The sequence below is a fragment of the Mixophyes fleayi genome, chromosome 1 (genome assembly GCF_038048845.1).
Source record: "Mixophyes fleayi isolate aMixFle1 chromosome 1, aMixFle1.hap1, whole genome shotgun sequence".
Lineage (NCBI taxonomy): Eukaryota > Metazoa > Chordata > Amphibia > Anura > Limnodynastidae > Mixophyes > Mixophyes fleayi.
Window position 1 is genome coordinate 370,656,737 of NC_134402.1, and position 24,109 is coordinate 370,680,845.

General features: G+C 39.9%; 1 protein-coding gene across 1 annotated transcript; it reads right to left on the minus strand.

The window, feature by feature from the left end:
* Positions 1-12,190: 12,190 nt before the first annotated feature.
* Positions 12,191-23,888, minus strand: LMNB1 (lamin B1). The gene is made up of 11 exons (XM_075178923.1): positions 23,211-23,888; positions 18,165-18,321; positions 17,702-17,827; positions 16,383-16,553; positions 15,281-15,406; positions 14,974-15,194; positions 14,619-14,844; positions 14,432-14,536; positions 14,185-14,304; positions 13,254-13,361; positions 12,191-12,716 (listed from the first exon to the last, which is right to left on the minus strand). Exons 1-11 carry the CDS (start codon positions 23,567-23,569, stop codon positions 12,684-12,686), a joined length of 1,752 nt encoding a protein of 583 aa, XP_075035024.1. The 5' UTR covers positions 23,570-23,888; the 3' UTR covers positions 12,191-12,683.
* Between the last annotated feature and the right edge of the window lie 221 nt (positions 23,889-24,109).

The window sequence follows — 24,109 nt, forward strand, 5'->3', positions numbered from 1 at the left end:
GTTTATGATTCAGATGTATAGCGCTATTGTTTAAACTGAGTATGTTCATTTACTTGCTTGTGCGGTTTCAAAAATATTTTTTAAAAAAAAAAACATATATTGCAATATGTGGAACTAACATTCCCTGTTTTTAATATAGAACAGTACTTGAGATAGCATTAATTATGTGTTTGAGAGTGCAGAGTATCCCTGTTTTCTTGTCTATACAATGTGGGCAACCCCCTCTTGCACCCCAGTCTGTACATGGTGAGTGCAGAGGACCTATGTCTGTTTTTGTTTATACAATGTAAGTCCCATGACTCTTGCACCCCATTCTTTACATTAATTAATTCCAACTTGTGTCAGGTGAGTCCCAGGTCTCCCATGGCTGCTAGTGCTAGGGAAAGACTTGCCTTTAAAAGCTGTGTGCAGGTAAGCCTTAAGCCCAGATAAAATAGCATAGCATTTGATCATGTTAGGACTGACCAGAATGGGAAGACTTTGGCGTGAGTTGGTCAGCTTAAACATAAATTGCAATATGTGGAACTAACATTCCCTGTTTTTAATATAGAACAGTACTTGATATAGCATTAATTATGTGTTTGGAGAGTGCAGAGTATCCCTGTTTTCTTATATATATATATATATATATATATATATATATATATATATATATATATATATATATATATATATAATATTACAGAAAAGCAACCTTCGCAGCTATACAAAGGAAATGTGAATTCCCTAATTAATTGTATAAAAAGGAATAAAAAATTTACAGCGCTGAGAGTAGTCTGCAACACCTCAAAAACATATATATTAATAAGCTTAGTACCTGTATTAATACATTACACCTGATATCAGGAAATACATTTAAAAAAATCAATTAATGCTGTACAGGAGCCAACAAATAATAATTCTTCAGGAGCAAACATATGTATAGATTTCACCATGACAGCATGCGAAATGTATGTGTAATAATAATAATAATAGGCTAGTAAAACTTTATATCTCTATACTATATCAAGAGATATATAAAGTAATATTGAAGTGATCCATGCTAGCAATATCCAATTGTTGTTTTAAAAGTCAGAAGAAGTCATAACATACATTCCAGAGGAAATCTCAATTGGAAAGACAAAAAATCCATCTACATATAGAAAGCGGCATCTGTTTAGCTAATTAGAGATACTTTTTCTTTTTGTGCCGGTAGCAAACAACTTTGTGGTGTAACTCTGTCAGGAATCAGTGACCATGAGCAGATGGAACAATATTACATACTACACCGGTCAGGGAAGTATCATACACTGCAATCTAAGTTCATGCAGACTGCGAGTATCCTTCCATACACACTGGAGATGTAGAGGTACATGGCCACTATGTTTAGTTCACAGATGAGTTTCTATTTAGGTTTCACAGTCCTTCCACTTCAATGATGTGGTGATATTATATTCTTCCTACATGTATAGAGTTGGCATCCAGGCAATCATAGATGTAGAAATAGGACTGACGCGTTTCTTCACCCTAATTGATGATTTCTTCAGATACAACAATCAAATAAATCACTAGCCTGCATACAGCTAACGAAAAAACTATCCTTGAAGCAAAATACTTTTAAAGCCATTCAAGTTATTTGCCATTAGTATCAGCTGTGTCTACTGACCACAGAATCTAATATGCATACTGTTTTTTACATAAAATATCAGGTAAAACAGTTAATCTATAATAAATGACAATAATCTACATTATGATGTGAAAAATTAAATGCAAATATGAGTGAACAAGGAGACAGTCTTACCCTGAAACACGACTGTGCTAAATTAACACAAATAAAACAAACTACAACATACTAACTGATTTGAAAGGTCAATGGCATCACAATAGTAACAAACCTTCCAACAAATAAAAACATAATCCTCAAAATATTATATTAAGCTTATTGAAAATGAATTAACAAAAATGTTATATGTGCCTAAAAAGAAAGAAAAAGATATGACTTGGGGATTGACTCTCCAACTTACGTCTGATCCAACTCACGGGCTCTATTATTAACCACCTGAGCCTCCAGAGGCACGTAATAAATCTTCTTTAAATAATATATTCAAAGGTGTTCTAACTGCATTAACCAGTCATTATTTCTGAAGCAGCAAAAACTGAGATAATCTCAAATGGAATGATGCTTGTTAAGCTGAACCCCAAAATAGAATATATCTAATAAATAGCCTATAAAAAAACACCCAATCAATACAAATAAATCATACATAATTAAATAGAAATCAAAAACATATATAAAATAAAAATGCATACATCTAGTATATTAAATAAGTTAGGTAAATACAAGATGTAAATTTTCAGACGACCCAAATTCATGACAAAATACAATTAAGTTCTCTTTTTTCATAAAGGCCAAAAGGACTCAATGTGTTGAGGGAGTGAATACAGATAAAGTTCTGCTTACAGAGTCTTTTGAATCTATCTTCCCCTCGGTATGTAGATGTTACGTGTGCCCAGGGCCGGATTAAGGGAATGGAGGCCCCTGGGCTAAGGGCGCCTCCATTCCCCCGTGAGGCCCCCATTGTGAGCCGCCCCCATTCCCTGTGAGGGCCCTCCCCCCAAAGCGCTTACATGTCAGTCCAGTCCTCCGTCCCCGGCGCGCTGTAAGCTCCTTACTGAGGAGATCTCGCGAGAGTTCACTCGCGAGATCTCCTCAGTAAGCAGAGTACTGAGCACCAGGGACGGAGGACTGGACTGACAGTGCTCAGCAACATTGATCGGGCTGGGAGCGCCCCCGGACCGATCAATAATGCTACTGCGGACTTTGAAGGGCCCCCTGGATGCCCGAGGCCCTTAGGCTATAGTCCAGTCAGACCTCGGGTTAATCCGGCCCTGCGTGTGCCTATTAACCTAAGACAGCCAAGGTCCCCATCAGGGGCGGATTGAGAACTTAAAGTGGCCCTGGAAAAAATGATTGAAGTGGCCTCATATGAGCGGGACCAAATAACTGTAGGTGGGGCCAACACAAAAGTAGGCTGAATTTAGAACTACTGGAATCTGGTTGTAGTAACATTTAGGAAAACCTAGATGTGATGACTTTACACACAGTGGGTAATTTCTAAAGCAATGCAGGGCAAATGCTGCCAATCCTGTGTCATAAAATTACATGAATCCTTTTACATTATCTGCGACTGGTTTATGCCTCTGTGCTCCAACTTGTTTAGTTGCCTTCTAACACGAACCTCCAAAATTTCCTTCATAGAAACATACCTGACTTTGTTTAATAAGTTTTATTACAAAAGATGTTGGCACAATCGTATTTGATCAGTCTGCCAGAGCAGCATATGAGCAACTCATGCACTGTTGTTTCCCTGACATCATGAGATGCAAACTACCAGTTAAATTTCTCTCTCTATATAATATATAAATATGTGTACTGTGTTTCAAAAATGCATTAATAATAAGCCTTATAATAAATGGCTGTCCAGGTGCGATCATCACAAAGGTGAAACAACATCTGCAATAAAACACTGCATTTGCAACAAATGTGTCCAGTGATTGAGGGTGGTTTGAATTTACAGTGTAGGGAGGGTTGACAGACAATGGCATAAGTAAAGGGGAAAGCTATTACAAGTGTTTGCTGGTGATATACTAAGTGCAAAGGAGGCAGGATTAATTATATTGATGGGGGCTGGCCATATTTTCAACAAAGTGATCCGAGAATGGGACCAGTGCAAGGTAGAAGAAGGCAATGGAATCAATGCAAGAACCACTAAAGTATCACCAGAGCTGGAATAAGGCTCTGGGGGGGGGCCGGGGCACTTAAGACAGGGGGGTTATTATTTTAGATACATTTTAGACAAATACACAGGCAAAACTGTGAGCACTACTGTTAGATACACGCAACTCTGCCTTCACGAGCAGTACAGTGTGAAGCGGGACATACCTCCCAACTGTCCTTGCTGTCTGACCAAAACCTGACTAAGCAAGACAGTCACCCAAATTCGGGAATGCCCTATCAGATTCAGGACAGTAGACAGTCTTTCCTGCTCTCTCCTACCTGTTGTTGTCACTTACATGACCTGTGGCTGATGGTTTCTTTAGATCAGTTGCTGCTTGTCTGGATACTGGAATGCTGGAGGCGCTATTTGGAAAAAGTAATGGGTACATGAAAATTAGAAAATGCCAACCAGCCCCAGCATTAAATCAATAGCATTCACATTAAATAATTAGACCTCCCTCTAGCCCAAACATTATAATAATAGTACGCACATTTGATAAATAGATCTATTTCCCTCCAACCAGCCCTGACAATAAATTAATAGTATACACATTTAATAAGTAGACCTACTTACCTCCAATCAACCCCAGCAAAAAATTAATAGCATTTACGTTTAATATTACCATTTCCCACAACCATCCCCAGTATTAATTAATTCATATTCACATTTAGTAAATAACTCTTCTACCCAAACTCAGTCCCACATTAAATTAATAGCCCCATATCACATCAGCTTTGAATTAAAGGTCCCGCCACCCCATCTTAATGTATTAGGCCCCACTATTTAATGAAATAGCCCACAAATAAATTAAATTGCCCCACCATCAACCCCACAAATAAAATAGCACACATTAAATAATTAGCCCCCACCTAAACGCCATTGCATTTATAGCCTACCTTCCACCGATGTGCTATTAAGACAGCCCCCCTCCCTTCCCTCATATCACACATTATAGCAACATAACACCCTTTCCTTCACAAATTATAGTAGCCCCACCCTGTCCTTCACACTCCCTATAGTTTAGTATCGGCAGCCACCCCTAAGTATAGTATAGTCTAGGCAGCCCCCCCATAGTATAGTCTAGGTAGCCCCCCTTAGTATAGTATAGACAGTCCCCCCTTAGTATAGTACAGGCAGCCCCTCCTTAGTATAGTAAAGGCAGCACCTCCTTAGTATAGTAAAAGCAGCACCCCTTAGTATAGTATAGGCAGCCCCCCCTTAGTATAGTATAGGCAGCCCCCCTTAGTATAGTCTAGGTAGCCACCCCATAGTATAGTATAGGTAGCTCCCACCTTAGTATAGTATAGGCAGCCCCCGCTTAGTATAGGTAGCCCCCCATTAGTATAGGCAGCCCCCCTCACTTACCTTCAGTTACTCAGGCCAGCCACTTCCCTCACATCAGGCAGACAGGAAGTGAAGTCACCCTGGGAGCCCATACAGCAACAGGCAGCCTAGCGATTGGCTGCCTGTTGCTGTCCACTGAACACCAATGGTTGATATTGCTTCCCTACAAAGTCCCCCTCCCCCACGTGGCTTAAAAAAATGTTTTATTTTTTAAAATGTGACACAAAGTGAGGTGGCCTCTGGGCAGCCCCTTTTGGCAATTGGACTACCGGGAAACTTCCCGGTAAGGTCTAAGGCCAATCCGCCCCTGGTCCCCATTATGAGAGTTTAGGAAATTACATGAACCACTATGAGCTAATATCTTGTTAATTCTATTCCTTCTGTACATCATAAATCTAAGTGTCAGGGGCCTTGTAGTTATTCCTAGGTAGATCAACTGGCAGGTGGATCTTAGTATATAAATCACATATGTAGTGTCACAATTAATAAACCGCTTCACATGAAAATCAACATTTTTATGTGTAAATTTTTTAGTCTTATTCAAACTATAACCACAGGTAGTATACCTCAGATTACCACATTTAAAGCAACCTACTGGTTTATTACCAAGCCAGTCACCATTTTATTGTCCCACCAAATCACTTGGTTCTTTTAATAAACTTGGTGCTACTGACTTCTTTATATTAGAGCCTTTTTTAAAAATGATCTTGGGTTTTGGAGACAATAGTGATTTTAACATGGGATTTTGCTTCAAAATAGCATAATTCTTCTTAACAACACCTGTAATAATACCTACCTTTTTTTTATGTCTAGAAATAAATGCCTGATCATATATATCTCGGCTATTCATATATTTCCTCAAGAAGAACTCCCTATTTGATACCCTACACTTTTTAGTAATGTTTGGATGTAACAAGATCTCGCTCTTAATCAAATTGACCTTGTGACAGGATGGAATGCCTATGGCACCGTGTCTGTTGTTGCTGGGAACTGGCTGGGCTTACTTTGCCACCATTCCCGTTCCTTATGCCAAATGCACCCTCTAACTGCAGTAGGAAGGGCTTAAGCTGCTGCCACCACTGGACTCATTCATGTCATCCAGAACCGCAATCCTTCTGGGTAACTGTCGCTGCTAGTGTACCCCCTTACTGGTGCACCTAGGCTGGTACCCCTGACCTCTTCCTATAGATCAGGGTTGCTGTGAATGGATCCCCCCTGGCCTATCACACTGGCCAGAGCTGCTGGGTAGCTGGCAGAGCAGTGGTACCAGAAAACTGGGCCCAAATCTCAGAACAGCCGGAAATGGATTAGATTTGGGTCTAGTTTGTAGGTCACAGGAAATACAGCAGGGATGAAGTTGTCAAAGCAGGATCTTGAAGCAAATGATGTTTATTTGCTCAAGTGTCCTGATAAGGAGAGTTCACTTTGGTTGAACGTACCAGTGATAGGAAAGTCAGATGGAACAATAATGACACATTTCAGTACAAATCAGTACTGTTTTATATAGTTTTGGACACAGCCTAGCATGGGGTAAGCCAGCCCCCTGAACTCTTTGCTGGCCCCAAGAAATCTGAGTTATTTTTAGTATCAGGATGCAATAGGTTTCCCCAAACATGGATTTAAATGCAATTTATACTTAACAAAATTTACAGTTATCTGTGATATTCTACATCAGTGTTTCCCAACTCCAGTCCTCAGGGACCCCTAACAGTGCATGTTTTCCATATCTCTTTGTTGGAGCACAGGTGTATTCATTACTATCTGACACATTTTGAAAGATCCACAGATGGTACTAATTATTTCACTTGTGACCTGGAAAATCTGCACTGTTAGGGGTCCTTGAGGACTGGAGTTGGGAAACATTGTTCTACATCATGCACTGTTTACAATGTTCAGACATTTCTTTCCCCTTTATCCAGGCAGGAAACAGATAACGATTCCCTGTTGTGTATTCAAGTGTTGGTCACTCACATTGTATAGACTTAATTAGCCATAAAGAGGACTTCCTTAGGAAGTGAAGTTACATAAAGGACTCTTCAAACAAATGCTCATTGCATCAGACATATACTTCAGAAATTAAGGCAATTCCTACACAAAAATATAACACAATATAATAAAATAAGTACATTTCTAATACACAGAATCAAGGATCAGTACATTTGCAATTATATAAATTGGCACACTGCGCTAATAATTTAAATATATTACTACAATAAGTAATTTATAGGTGATCTGGCCACAGACCTCTTTGAGAGCCTTTTCCAACAGATATGTTGAATACCCTTGATCCTCAAAATTTGCAGGTAACTCTTTTGCTTGATTCTGCAAACCTTCCTCTGTGGAGCAACTGCGTTTTAGTCGTAACAATTGACCCTTGGGGGTGTTATTCTTCCAAGGTTTAAAATGGGCACTATTATAGTGTAGTTAATTGGTAGCATCCAATTTTTTTTCTATAGGTAGAGTTCGTGATAGAAGAATTCACAACCCTCAGGGAAAGGTCAAGAACATAATAAAGTAAAGTACCGGTGATTCACTCCCACTACAAATAATAAAAAGATCATCAATATAATGGCAATAGAGGACCAGGTCTGCCCCAAACATGGCAAATAACTTGAGTGGCTTTAAAAGTATTTTGCTTCAAGGATTATTTCGTTTGCTGTATGCAGGCTAGTGATTTGATTGTGGTCTCTAAAGAAATCACCAATTAGGGTGAAGAAACACATCGGGCCTTTTTCTACATCTATGATTGCCTTGATGCCAACTCTATGCGTGTAGGAAGAATATATAATATCACCACATCATAAAAGTGGAAGGACTATGAAACCGAAATAGAAACTCATCTGTTAACTAAACATAGTGGTCAAGTACCTCTACATCTCCAGTGTGTATGGAAGGATACTGGCAGTCTGCATGAACTTAGATTGCATTGTATGATACTTCCCTGTCTGGCATAGTATGTAATATTGTTCCAAAATGCATAAGATGCTGCGGTCAGTAGACACAACAGATACTGATGGTAATTATCTCAAGCCGATTTTTAAAGGGTTCCACCTCAATTTTTGTTTGCCGTTTTCAGAATAGTGATTTGATTGTTGTCTCTCTAGAAATCTCCAATTAGGATGAAGAAACACGTCAGGACTATTTACACATCTCTGATTACCAACTCTATACTTGTAGGAAGGAGCCAGTTTGATATTATTGTTTCGAAATTGATCAATTACAACCAAGCCATTCATTAACTATTGGGTAAACGGTGATACCTTTATACAATATCGTGACCACATCATAGAAATGGAAGAACAAGAAACCGAATTAGAAACTCATCTGTGAACGAAACAGTGGCCAAGTAACTACATCTCCAGTCCAGGATACTCGCCGTCTGCATGAACTTGGATTGCAGTGTACGATACTTCCCCGACTGGTGTAGTACGTAATATTGTTCCATCTGCTCATGGTCATGGATTCCTGACTGTTACACCACAAAATTTGTTTGCAACCGGCACAAAACAAAATAGTGGCTTTAATTGTAGCTAAACTAGACTTTTAAAATAACCATTAGATATTGCTAGCATGGATCACTTCAATATTACTTTATATATCTCCTGATATAGTATAGGGATATAAAATTTTACCAGCCTACCCATACATATGTTCCACATGCCGGTATGGTTATATTTATACATATGCTTAGTTTACTTCGTTATCAAACTTTAATTATAGGGCACCAGCATTAAAGCTTTATAATTAGGAACAAGCCATAAAACAGGAGTAAATGCCCCCTACTCAAAATTGAAAGTGTTCTACTGCTTTTTGTGGGAAATGCAAGCACGTGTGCAATATACATTACTTTCTTGAAGTGTAAGATGTACATTTAGTCAGGTGTGATCAATTTGACAGTGCAGGTCCTAAATGTTTTGTGATGCAAGATCCTAAGCTGTGAACTTGGAGTGTATACAATAGAACACTTGCCTCCCATTGCCCCTTTCTGCCTACTGAGCTGTTCTCATTAGGCTTAGTTTGTTGTACTCTGATCACATGCATGCGCTAAAATGTTATATTTCTTGCATATGTGATGTTATTGATTGTGTTAGGATTTATTCTTGAATGTTGTCAGGTGGAAGAGTTAATCAAAGATAGACAGGACAAAGGGTCTCAGAGCTAAACAAGGAGAGAAGCTATTATATTCAACTTTTGTCCTCTAATCAACAAGGACAATGCATGATAGTACTCTGGCCCAGAATCCTAGGCAACCTCATCCCAGGGACCCAACAGACACCATAGGGAGGACACCCCAGAGTTAGCCGGTCATAGTATCACCAATGACCAGCGAGTTACCGCCCTAATACACTGATTAGTTTCATGACCATGGGTATAACCTGTTATACAGTTTTTGGGGTCAATGACTGGATCTTGTGTGGTAACTAGTAACTGCGCTTCCATCATGTGCCCACATTGTGCTACTAAGGAATTATCCTGCCTGTTTTGTCATCTGTTGCATAAGCCAGTTTAGTTACAATTCACCCAAGTGATTTTTGAATGAACCCACATGGTCCTCATGATAGATAGGTCTTAAATCATTTTGGGGGGAGGGAAGATAATTATACCTCTATCTATGGGACAGCAGCTGGGATAGTGTATTATACCAATAGTTCATAACACCCTGGGCATCAGCACAGAAATTGGCTCTTCACTAGAAGGGCAGTCAAGCATGTATAAATTGTTCCAAATATCTTGATTGTAAACTCAATTGGATAGGGCCATCTCTACATTTTCTTGTCAGAATAGGTTTAGCACAATCCCATCAGTGTACTGAACTACATGATATATTAGTGATTTATTTGTATGCTCAAGTATGGCAATCTTTAGCTTGAGGTGATGGCCAAATAACTTGAACAAAAACCCCATTACAACATATGTCTAGTTCTGATTAGGGATGTGCACCGGCCACTTTTGGTGTCTCGTGTTTGGATTTGCTTGAGGTTTTGGTTCGGATTTATTTTGGAAAAAACCCCATAAGTGTTAAAATCAAGTTTTTTGGTTTATTTTCACTCCTACGCTATTATTAACCTCAATAACAATCATTTCCACTAATTCCCAGTCTATTCTGCAGAATCAGTGAACTTTGTAATTTTGCAGTACCAATGGACCTATACTGCAGGATTGTTTTTGGATTTTTTTTTATTTTTTTTTAATTTCTTTTTTTTATAATTATTTTTTTTGGGCACGGCCCAGCACGAGATATAGCAGGACAGAGGACCACCTAACACAACCTCCCTCTACCCTGATCAATGCCCGAGTGAAGATGGAGGCGGCTAGCGGGGAATTTATAGAATACGAGTATCGCGAGATCCGACAACGGGATTATGACTCAGAGCCTCGGTTTCAGTTTTGCAATTGGCGGGAATACCCGGATCTGTCTCGGATCGGCAACGTTCGGGTAGGCTCGGATTTCAGATATCCGACCCCGCTCATCTCTAGTTCTGATTAGAATGCATTGCAATGTTTGATACAGGGAATCAGAATACTGTCTCAGGCTGGGTGATAAAACTAGCCAATACAGAAGCACAGCACACACTGGTCAATATAGATGGTTGAAAAGCAAGGGCAGAACGACATAGATAGCAGTAGAAATGTATTAGCAATAAGGGCCATTGCCCCAGCTTCATAAGATACTCCAGTTCGATACGCAAAACGCAATGTTTTTTATTTGCATGTATATTCTAATAGGCCAGATGGGGCTGATGGTTCCTATTGTTTAGTGAATCACAGCTCAACTGTAACACCTACCACCCCCTTCCCCACATTTGTAGGTTACCTGTTATGTCTGGAAGAAAACTGAAATCGCAACTAGTCCCAGCTGCTGACAGAAGTAGTCCATGGTATCAAACTGCACACTACATATTAAATCGCAAATGTACTCCTTTAAATATTGAGTGACTTTCAGTTTAGATAGAGTAGAAGATACTCAATTTCCACTGCCTGAATGCTCTTAAGACATGAAAATATGAACTGCAATTTTCCACTATAGGAAAGGACTATTGAGACACCTTGTGTAAAATTTGTTTTCCCTCTCCCCATCAAAACAAATATAATTAAAGATCTACATCTAGCCCCTTCCAGCTTAAATCAGTAAAGAACTAGTAGGACCAGGCCTGTTTGGCAGCAGAAATTACTCACATATTAGAAGAGTTCTAGACATTCAAAGCAAGATCATTTGGACAGATCATACCTCCACTGTATCTTTGAAGCTTGCAGCCATTTACTGCCAAACCTGCATTTATTAGTTTGAATAGCACCATCATAATATGCAGTTTTGTAGAGATTATATAATTTACATCATTGTTCCATTAGGGAACACTACACTCTAAATTCCATACTACACTCAGATCCAAAATCACCTTCCACTATTCTTACAACTGTGGGATGAAACCCAAGCAGTTATTGTGAGAACTTACACATGCCACACAAATTGGGGACATGGTCTGAATTGAACCCATAGTCAAGGTGTGAGGCAGCAATGTTAACCATAAACGAGAACTTTGATGGCTGAAGTGGAGAAGGTTTACATGTGAACAGCAGTTGAACATGGGTAAGTCAGTCAGCAACAGGACTGAATGGTACCATTCTCTGCAAAACACTGGCATTATACACATATCTTGCAGGTTACTTGATTTCTTATTATGTGACAAAAGTATTGTTCACTTGAGTTCTCTGTAGGTGTGGGAAATTGAATGAAAGTCATGGACTGACCATATCCTATTGGATTCTGCCTATGAAGCCAATTGTAAGTTGAAGGCATCATAACCAGAGTCAAGAAATTCCAAACAAAAAATACTTAAGTTACTGTGCAGCTTAGTGATTTTTATGCATTGTAAAAAGAAACCTTGTATATAATAAGTATGTTCAAAAGAATATTGGAAAAAAATTCCACTACAGAGCTCTCATTAACGGTTACTTGTTTCCACCACTGAAGAATGATACATGGATTACCATTCATCCCTGGAACCAAGATACATTTCTATTACTCACTGAAATTGATGTGTAAAGAATCAATTTGAATATTGTGTACCAAATGAAGACAACCATAGTAGAAAGCATTTTTTTTTTATTTCACGTAAACCATGATTTCATATTTAAAATAGCCAATTACCCAACCACACTAACCTAGAAAAAAAAAATCCCATAAAACTGCTTTTTCACATGATACAAGTGACTCCTTGCAACAAAGCTGAAGGTTAAAATGGTTTTAAAAAAAATTCTTGATTTCATGATAAAGATAAAAACAATTCGGTACAAAAAGCAGAAAGTTCCATGTGCCTCCAAATGCACAGCACCTTAATGTAGTCACTTAGGACTGGCAGGTGACAAGAGTGGCCTTCACAGTTAACATTTCACTCCTGAATGATCCAGGACCCAACAGTGTACAAACAAGTCAATTCACATTTTACAATTTTGATTGTTAAAACAAGAGTGCCCATGACTAATAAAAGTTAAGGCCATTAACTTGGGCTTTTTGTAAGTTGTACACTGACAAAATGCAAGAGGTCATGCTTCCAAAAGGCTCAGACTGGATGACTGGTTTTACATTATAGCACAGCGATTTTGGTCTGCTCCCTGGAAGAGAAGAAAAGATTTCATTGAGCCCTTTTACCAATATCTTTACACATATACATTATTTTTTCCCATGCTCACTACAGAAGAACCTATAGTGTTTTAAACATTTAACCACTGTGCTAACAGAACAAAAAAACAAAAAAAAACCACAAGGACAAAAACCCAACAGATCGACTTTGTACTGGTTTAGGCATCTTAAATGCCACAAGACCATAACCATTTAGGAAAAGTGAAATAGTTGAGCAATAAATGTAAAGGATAATCAAGACTTTCTGAAAAAGATCTGGGTAGAATAAATGCTTTCATGTTTATTTTAAACACTAGGTCATTTGTGACATGATTTTTTTGAAGTTAACAGTCAGACTTCACTTCTTAGATGTCAAATATAGGAAGCCAGTTTTCATCTCGATACGAGGAACCCAAATTCCAACAAATATGGAAACTAAACCTATTGCAGTCTTGACATACCAGGGTGAATGGCATATGTATGCAAGGCATGATTCACAGTTAAATATAGATAGGATGTAGCAATCTTACCCGTCGACTGTGTATTTCCTCCTCGCCCTCCACCAATACCTCTTCAGCCTCCTCATCAACTTCCTCAGGTATGGTGGTTGTGAAAACAGTAGTTCGCTGTGCTACTTCCTAGATTACAAAATGAATTTCAATCAGCTGAAGATAAAAACCTAAATTACATACAACATACTAAGCAATTATCATGAATCAGTCAGAAAGGTATCCCATGTTGTCCTCAATTGTGTGCACTTTCAACCATCAGGAAAGATGTTTGCATCATTACCTACACACCAGCTGCAATTGGTTGTTACAGCACAAAGCTGCTAGTGTATCAGAGTGCAGGATAGCCACTCAGTGTATATTGGTTAGTTACAATTTATTTGGATGTTCTATAATCTGCATTGTGGTATGGATAATTACAAACAGGACAGAATCTTTGGGAGCAGAGCCTGAATTTTGCAAACAGGATTTTGTTACAGTAGAACGTACAGAGTATGGTTTATACATGGCAACTTATAGCATGTAGAACCCAGTGTACAGTCTGAGTAAATAAAAAATTAGATTGCCAAAATTATGAATCCCTCATCCCTACATAGTGCATCAACTACACTGATCCTACTTCTGGACCAAAACAGAGAAGGCTGCATTCAAGAGTCAGTCAAACAAGTTCATTCCAGCACAGGATGAGCTCAGATTAGGTTACTTCCAGGAGTAACCAAACAGTTTAACAAACGGAATTTTAATATATGTGTCGATGCATATTCCTCTACCTAGAATGACATGCAGTTGGCTATTTTAGTTTGTAGAATGTCATACAAGCCAGCTTTTCTTCTTTAGCAATAGGGGTAGATAAAACCAAAACCATGCAAGCCCACATTGAGGAAGCCTAGACATTTAAGGTGCAGTAGAATCTGACTGTGTCATTTAAAATATAAGTGGTAGACAGACGTACCTCTCCCTGAGAATTTCTCAGCACAACCTTCACATCTTCACCGGTGCCCCAAGATGACTGGTTTTTCCAGATGAGATCGGTTGGAGGACTTGAGGGAACTCCAGCATTTGAAGCCCAAATCTAGGTGGATTGAATAGATTTTTGTGGGTAAGAACAGTGTTAGTCTGAAGTGTATAACAAAACCCCAACAACTTTGCCTGCACAGAATTAAAGTTTCAGACAATTAGGAAATAGTATAGGCACTTACTGTAACAGTCTGGCCAGCTTTGAGTGTGTATCTTGAGGTAAACTTGTAATTCACTGATGTGTCTTTAATTGTTCTAGTGATCTCCCAGCCTCCTAATGGTTGATCCTAGAAATTTAGATAGTTGTGAAACTGAAACTATGCATTGGATCTGCTTTAGCAGACACATGTAGAAATAAAGTCAACTTACTTTTTCAGAGCCGTTCTTTAATCTGATAAATTTGCCATCCACATCCAACTCTTCAAAGCACACATTCCCTGTTGCAGAGGCAGAGTGAGCAATACTGACACTACTGCTGGCTTCAGATTCCTCCACATCAACCCTCTTCCTTTTTCCTCTGGTGGTTCGCACACTGTGACTTGAAGAGGCCCGAGATACAGTCACACGAGATGAAGGGCTTGGAGAGAGTTTCAGCCTGAAATGTATTTGGAGGAGAGTTCAAGTTATGTACAAAGGCTGAAATAGAGATAAGCACATACAGTATCTTGGACACAGCAAGCAGTCAGACACCATGTCAGGTTTGACCATGTATTCTATTACTTACCTTTCCTCTTCACCTTCCAGTAACTTCCTGTATGCACTGATCTCCATGTCCAGAGCCAGTTTAACATCTAGAAGCTGTTCATAGTCCAAAAGTTGTTGTTGCATCTGATCTCTTATGTCAGCCATCTCACGCTCCCTGTCTGCCAGCATTCGACGGCAGGAATCCCTTTCCTTAGCCAGCATTTCCTCCAGTTCCTGCATCCGATCATACCATGCCCTAGACTATAGAAATAGGCATTGTGAAAAAGACCCTTGAGCAGAATTATGGGTGCCTCAACTAGAGCATGAAGGGACATCTTAATATTTACCTCTTTCTGCAAGTCTGAAAGCTGGGTACTGAGGCTGCTAATACGCAGGTGACTTTCCATGAGTTCCTCCCGAGTACTGTTTACTGTAGAGCTGTTCATCTCTGAGGACAGTCTGGCATTCTCCAACTAAAGGGAGAAAGACAATCTCACATCAAAATGAGGAAGCACACCCTATACGGACATCAGTGCTGGCGTCACAACCACACAGGAATTGAGTGTTTCTAAAGGAAATCATTACGATACCTTTTGTATGCAGCTGATTGGGAAACTGTTCTAGTGACAAGCCATACAGAAATCAAAAAGGTAATAGAAAATCAGTTCCCATAAAACTGAAAAATTATTCCACAAGACTTTACATTTGTTTTAAATAGTCACATTTTATAACTTTGTAGATTCTTCCAGACTCATTCATTTCACTCTACACTGCAATAGTGGAGCGCAGAGCAGCCTAGAAGGGGATGTGTGAACTCTTAAGTATGTTTGACAATTGCTTAAGCATACAAATTGCCAGAACAAAGTATTCTTAGTATATCACCTTAATTGTAGTAAAGCAGGAATAATTATGCCAATGCCTTGTACCAACATCAGCTGTGGTGCCATGCCTGTAGCACATTTAGCAGCTCTCCACAGCAATCAATTGCCATGAAGCCAATTGCTGTGTTTTGGGTTACTTATTTCTTAAGAATGCCATAAGATTTGTTCGTTTTTACAATAGTGGTTTAAACAGTGTTCTCTACATTCATTGCACAACATTTAAAAGCCACCAACCCAATATATAAAAGCCCAGCGGCGTGTGTTAGTGTATGTGTGGAAAAAACTACCAGGTGACAGAGTGCTCAAACTGCAGCACCACCTGCTGGGCGGAGTTATATACTACACTGACCTACTAAATTCTTAGCATTATCTAATATATAAAAGCCTAGCAGCGTGTGTGGCAAGATGACAAGAACCTTTTTAACACCTTAAGTAGCTTGATTTGACTAGAATGCATGAGTATCATGGACGGGTTAATGTGTGAGTTAATATAAAGACAACTTTCACTAGCAAGGGGAGAAAGAATCATTTCACTCTACTATAGATTGTGTATTACTACATGCCATACCTTAGCTTGGTAAGTCTGCTCAACTTCTTCTTTATAGAACTTAATTTGCTCATCCTGCTGGGCTCTTATGTCAGCAAGGGCCTGAGCAAGTTTGTGTTCGTAATCAATAACACGACCAGAATCCACTTCTACCAAGCGGGTCTCATGGCGTCTTCTAGTCTCCTTGATTTCCTGCACAAAAAAAAAATAAATAAAAAAGTCAAACCAGCAATTTAGTAGTTGATAAGTGACCATGAAGACACACATGCAAGTTAGTTTCAAGGGATGAGCCACCAGCATGTGATATTAGACATGTGACCATATCCAACATCTTCTTGCACCAACAGACTACAGAACATTGTGGCATTGAGGGTGACACAACTTAACCAGGCAAGACACAGACCTAGCCCTATTGGCTCCCTGTAAGAAACTAGTAACCCACACATACATTAATAATGCTGTAACTCAACAAAATACAAACCTCTAAATGCCAGTTTGCTAAACAATTGCAATGGTGTTCTAGACTGTTACATCTAAATCCATCCCAACACCCACTACAAACTGGTTTCAAAGCTCCTGATTGTCCTGTTAACCCATTGTCAAACATCACTGAATCAGTTTGAAAAGGCAAATTTAAATATAGCAATCCCTTCAATATTCATTATATTTCTGCTTATGTTTTAGTGAATATCAACTACTGTTTGCATCATTTGCACGATCTTATGATTTTCTTAATAAAGCTTTAGGCAAAATACAACTTCTTAAATGCCAAATTTTATGTTGTAATGTTTGTAATATTGCTCCTTCATTGTCATCATCTACTTATATAGCGCCACTGATTCTGCAGCGCTGTACAGAGAACTCATTTACATCAGTCCCTACCCCATTGGAGCTTACAGTCCCCATGTAAGGTGGTAAAGGACCCTTAACAGAACCATTTACAGCTATAACACCTGCTCAGATATGGTGGTTTGACATGGCTATACTGGTGACCCATTGAAAGTTGCAATTCACACATTACAAAAAAAACAAAACAAAACACATGTACAAGAGCTTAATAACTGTTATTGACCAAGTAATTTGTCATCATTACTAATAAGTTCTACATTCACCACTACAACAGAACCCTCATGAGGATTCAGCAAGTGTTGATGGCATGTACATGACAACAGAGTAAAGGTTTTGATAGCAGAAAATCCTTTCATCTGATTATGGGATAGCTGAACACATGTTTAAAATCATTGTCAGACTTACTCATGAATCATGAAGCTACGATTGTGACCATTACTGACATTTTAATGCAAACTTGTTTTGGACAGGGACAGCAACTCCAGTATTACCTCTTCATAGATATTTTTACGAAATTCAAGCTCCTCAGTCAGAGATTGACAACGATTTTCTAAATCCACTTTCTGTAGAGTTTCTTCGCCAAGCTGTGTCTTAAACTTTGCCAAAGCAGATTCAAGCTGAAAAACGCCAAGACACAATAAATCTTAAGACTTTTGCTAGGATTATGAATCCAAGAACAATTTCATGAGATACGAACACACTGGTTTAACAGGCTACGATAGGTCACTTTCTATCGAGTTTAGGACCATTAAGTTATGCTTGTAATTACTGGCAAAGTGAGCAATACTATACTTGTTTTCTGACCAGTACAAGATGCCTGGACATTCAGCAATAATGGCAAATCACGAAAAAAAAAATATTCGGCAAATACTAAATACATAGACAAAGTCATACAAATTCCCTTAACATTGCAAAGAGGGAGAGTGCAGAAAGGACTATACAAGAGACACCCACCTGTCCAATCTCAGATCGGAGGCTTTCAACTTCCAGCTCAAGGGATTTCTTTTCACTCTGTGCAGTGACCAGTGCAGCATCTTTGGAGTGGAGAAGAGCTTCGTTGTCTCGGAACTTGGCTTGAAGGGAATTAAAATCAGCTTCTTTCTTCGAGAAACTGCCAAAAGGAGGCGATACAAAAGGACATTAGTAGACAGTCAAGGCAACAACAATGCATGCAAGTGTAGAGTACAACCTATTAAACTTGTTATGTGCACACAAACATGACACTGGGGGTATTAAAACGGATTACCCACCAAACAATTGGCACCTTGTGATATATTTAGTATAAAAAATATTTAGTATAATTCATGTACTTAAAACCAGCTTCATACTCTTCAAAGCTGTTAACTCCTATGTACAAAATCAGCACCTAGGGGGCATGCAACTCTAAAAACATTCTGTAGACCAAGTATGGCTGCTCGGCCACATCTTCCAGAATTCACATCTCCATCCTCTGCTTATGGAGCACGCCCAGTTTATAAAAGCAAATTGCTACTGGAAGAGGGAACCAAATCACTACACTGATTCTATCTATAGAAGGACTGGGGCCCACAACCATGTATCAAAGGTGCACACCCCCCCTCCCCCCCCCCACAAAAAAAATAAAAAAAATAAACAAAAGACCCCATTGAGCTACTTGAATATTAGTGACAGTCACCAAAGTGAGCACATTGCTACTAAATGAATACATTGCAATTAACTGCACAGCAAAATCCATTCACATATATCAAAGCACACTCTGGAAGTGTGTCAGCATGGTTTCCACTCATTGTCTGGGATCGAAAAGCTTCTACACAATATGATAAAGTGTAGGTTTATCTTTTTATTTCTATGAGCTAAAAGCAAACTACAGCTTTAATAAGAGGTTGTGGTTTTAATTGATAAATAGGTAAAGTTCAGCTGGTCATAGATGTATTAATCAGATTTTCCATGAGTCCACAGACAATCCAAATGTATATCCAATTGGATCAAAATCTTCCATCTACAGCAGCTGTAATGGTGAATCAAGTAATTGAATACATAAATAGCGGATAAATGCAAACCTAGCATTACCAGTGTACAAGTCGCTAGATGCACTGCATCTTAATATGGGTTACAGTTTTGGGCACCTGTGTTTAGTGGGGGCAATCTACAGCTCCTACAGTGTGCTTTAAGCTGGGTACACACTACAGAAATTTCGGCCAACTTTTTATGCCGAGCGATCGGTCCATGGACTGCATACACACTAGCCTTGTTTAGGACGATAAAGGGAAGAGCTGACGTCCCTTTAGCGACTTTTTACAGTCATGTTGTTGTGAGCAATGACTAATTTCATACTCACTGTTGTGGATCGGTCGGAAGTTTACACACACACACTACACAGCGGAAACAAGATTGGAACGAAAATATTAAACGGTACGACCAACCAAATGAGGCGATCGTCCATTTGGGCAGACTTTCGACCATAGTGTCACTTTGCACACTGACCCGACTTTTGAACGAGCGGTCGTATGTTTGAGCCGATTGGACGAAAACAGTGTAGTGTGTACCCAGCTTTACAGAGAATACCAAATCATTCATATCAGTCCCTGTCCCCAGTGGAGATTACAATTTATAATGTTTACCACTAGAGTTTATTATGTCAGAAGACCATTTACCTGCCAGTATGCCTGAAATATGGGAATTTACAAACGCCACACACACAGGATCCTGGTCAGAATCTAACTCCTAATCCCAGTGTAGTGGGGCAGCAATGTTAAACCTCGTTGAGTCAATTATAGAGGTTAGATATAGGGGTTATTTAATGGGGATCGGGGAGGGAAAGTTCAGAGGGGTATCCACACACATTCTAGGTCAAATCAAAGATTTGTCCAACAAACATTTGATACCAAGGACCATGAAGATGACAATGTGTAATCAATTACAAGTAAAAGGAATATTGTTTCATCATGAGCATAAGGAAATTCTTTACATAAGCAAATATTAATTTTTAAGTTACAGGATGCTTAAATTACAAGAAACCATTAGTGTAGCTTAAAAAAAAAAAAAAAAAAAGATTCATAGAAAGGTATCCCATCACCACTACTTGGGCCAGGAAGGACAAACCTCCAACAGTCACAATAGATTTTGTTTTTTACTCCTCTGGATCAGTGGAATTACAATGTATGAAATGTTGAACTCTGACAGACATGACCTTACCAAAGTATGAATAGAGAGATAGATACACACACACATATATACATATTTATTATATTCTTAAGACTATTTGGGGGAATTCAATTCACCACATTACTGCCAAAAGTAACACTGCCTGCGCTCTATTACAGTAAATTTTAACCCTGATCTTTGCTTGCAGCCCTTGGGACTATGTGCAAAGAATCCAGGTTAAAATTGTATTAACGGTACTATAAGCACTGCGTTATTCCTAGAATAACGTGGACGAATTGAATCTGCCCCTTTGGGGGAAATTCAATTCCCCCTTTGAGTGCTAAATGTGTGAATGCAAAGAATGCCTCTGCTTCAAGTGTATATCGATTGTACAAACATGTGATGAGCTTTAAAGTTTGCCATCGAAAACTGAAAGTTCAGTTTTTGGTGGAATATGCTAATCTCAAAACACTCAAGGTTAGTTAGCTGGGGACAGACATTGCAGGATATCCACTGCTCATTCAGCTCTGTCTTCAGACAGGCAGCATATTATCAACCAAAGCACTGCCAGCATGAAGGACAGTGCAGAGCATTTGCAGGTACAGCGAATATATCGGTAGACCACAAGTTTGAGACAGTTTTGCACTTTCAATCCCCAGTTGAGTGGAATTGCATTTTTATGAGCAAAATGAACAAAAAAAAAACCACACAAGACCTGAAGTTATGAGCAAGCAATATAAAATCTGTGATTCAGTATTTATTTTCTAAACCAGAGTGCATTTTCAGGTCTCCTGGATGACAGTACCGGGACTCTCCAGTTTAGAACCAAACAGCAGCTGATATGCCAGCCTGTTAGTGGTGACTGGCAAGAGGGAGATCTAATATAGTCATCTATTGCAGAAATAGCATGGGCTTCATGAAATATGATAAAATGGCAGCATGAACTGCCTTCCAATGGGGAAATCCCAAATGACCCAACAAGGTGATATCACTAGTTTTCCTCATGTTCAATATGGTATTAAATGAAAGAGTGAACCAAAAATGAAATCAAATGTGACTATTCCAGATGCCAACATATATGCAGCACCACTTTAAAGTGATAAAAGTCAACATGACATTAACATGGGACTGCTTTAAATAAAACTACAGTACAGGGATTTGCTGCCATTTCCACAATACTTAGGAATTCATTTTTAAACACCTACCTAAACTTGCATAAGCAAATCTGAGGCCATGCATAGCTTCCAGTTTTATAGCAAGTGTAGTTCAGCTGTGAAAGATCACATTACAAACTGGGCCTCCTTCCAGAAGCAGCTGCAACAGCAAATAGTGCAATATGTCAAGATACCTAGACCATAGGCTGACATTAACCTCTGAACAAGCAGACATTTTATAGAAGACTAATTTCAAATTATGCTAACAACTTCTGTAAGTTAGCGCAACCCATTCTGCAGCATACCAAAAACAAAGAAGCAGGCCAACAGCAGCTCCATCATGTAGGGGGGAATATTATAAAGGGGGGAAAAAAAATTCTTGAAGCTACGATTAAACACGTCATACAGAATTCTTTTATGCAAGCTCTGGTTTGGCAAGGTGGGCTGAGGTCATGTGCCCTCAGCTACTAGTACAGCTGTTGACCTGCATTGCCCTGAGCAGCCTAACCCATTAACATCAACTACACAGTATAGTAAAGCTGTCGCCAAAAAAAAAACAAAAAAAACGCGCACACAATCCACAAAGCAGACGCCGCAAGTAACATTTAAATCATTTGTTAACTTAATCCATCCAACTTCAGCACATTAAGCTACATTGGTCATTAGCAAGTCTTTTTGAAAAATGCATCATGGCAGGATATTAAGAATTCCAAAAATAGCTACAGTAGAGAGAAAAAAAAATATATGAGTATTTTGGATCCTGTGACATTCTATCAGTTTGCCCATCAACTCTGGACTGCTAGAGGAAACTCAAAAAAGTCTGGTTTTAGATTCACTATAATAAAAGTAGCACTCAAGAAATAAGTTAAGCGCCAAACAAAATATTGCTTGTTTTCAAAAACTTGGAGAGGAAGAAGGGTGGGTGTAACCTAGACATTAAGTTTACAGTACTCGGCGTTGAATAGGAAAAAAAGAAAAAAAAAAAAAGGGGGGGGGGGGTGTGGAGGTTTGTATGGGGGAAGAGACCCAACAACGCCCAGCTCACTGACAGGATGGTGCATTCACATTGCCTTCAAAAACAATAAGCCTTCCCTATTTATTTAGAACGGTCAGTGATTGGCACTCTATATTAACCCTTGCACGTCACTGGCAAGCTTTGAGGGCAATCACGGCATCATTAAACTCGATTACTGCGCTTTAAATTGACTTATAGTACCCAGTAAGTATATAGACAACTGTGGTAGACAAAGGCAAGTTAGATATCATCCAGCTAGCAGTGCAGTATAGAGATGCAAGTTTAATGTACATTTTCTCATTCCAATCAATTTAGAGTTATCTTCGGACATTTATTTAAGTGCTTTGCTCCAGCATAAAGAGCAAAAAAAACCTAAACGTAAAATGACATTTTCCCCAACTAAACTATACACGGAGCTAAACACTGGCTACAATAGAGGTCTCTTCAGCTATGAATGAAGTGGGGGATGGGCACTTACTACAGCAGTCACAAGCTTAACCCAATTCTCAAGATGGCTCCACAACCGGCTGTAACTAAACAAATATATAAAACAAAAAAAAAGAAGAGCCACCAGTGACCGTACAGACGAGCACCCTGCACTAGTGGAGATGGACCCAGCGCACGTCCAGACACACAAAGAGCTCCCCCCGCCTGTCAGTGTCTGGGGGTCCCCATTGTGCCTCTATGAGCAGGGAGGGGGCGGCTCACCTGAGCTGCAGATTATCGTAGTCTCCCCGGACCTTGCTCAGCTCTATCTGCAGCTTGGCTCTCTCCCGGGCTGTGTCGTCCAGGATCTGCCGGGCGTCCGCTAGTTCGGTCTCGTAGAGATCCTTGAGGCCGCTGACCTCCGAGCTCCGCACCTCCTCCCGCTCCGTGACCTGCAGCTGCAGCACGCTGTTCTCGTTCTCCAGGCTCCGCACCTTGTCTATGTAGACGGCCAGGCGGTCGTTGAGGTGCTGCAGCGCCTCCTTCTCCTGCAGGCGGGAGATGCGGGTCGGGCTGAGCGGGGTGCTCATGCTGCTGCGCCGGCTGGACTGCCGGGTAGTGGTGGGAGTGGAGGTCGCCATGGTTTGTGCTACGGCCGGAGAGGTTACAGTACAGCCGCGAGCTCCTGTCCCCGCACGTGATCGGACGGTTATAAAGTAACTTTACACCGCCGGCAAACAGCTGCACTGAGCACCGGCTGCAGCGCTCAAGACGTGCGCGTAAAAATACAGCGAATACAACGAGCCCCGTGCAGGGCAAACGTGGCGTAAAATGCCCGGTAACCGAAATAAAAACTACAAATAACAGTCAGCCCGCGCACAATGACCCGGCCAGTACATCGATCTCCCCGCCAGGACCCAACGCGAGCGGGAGGTTTGGTCTCAAAATGGCGCCAGAAAGAACATGTGGTGCCCCGCGGCCAATCAGGAAGCGCGGCTGAGGCTGATTAAATTCAAATTACAATGAGGGGGAGGGGAGGCGGGAGTTCGCGTACAATGAGAGGGGGGTTGGTGAGGAGTCTGCCCAACCCAGGGTTTCCACAGTAATAGGCTTGTTTATTATCAAACTACACAGCATATCGTAGCAGTATGCTTTATATTTAGGTATACAACTTCTGAGAC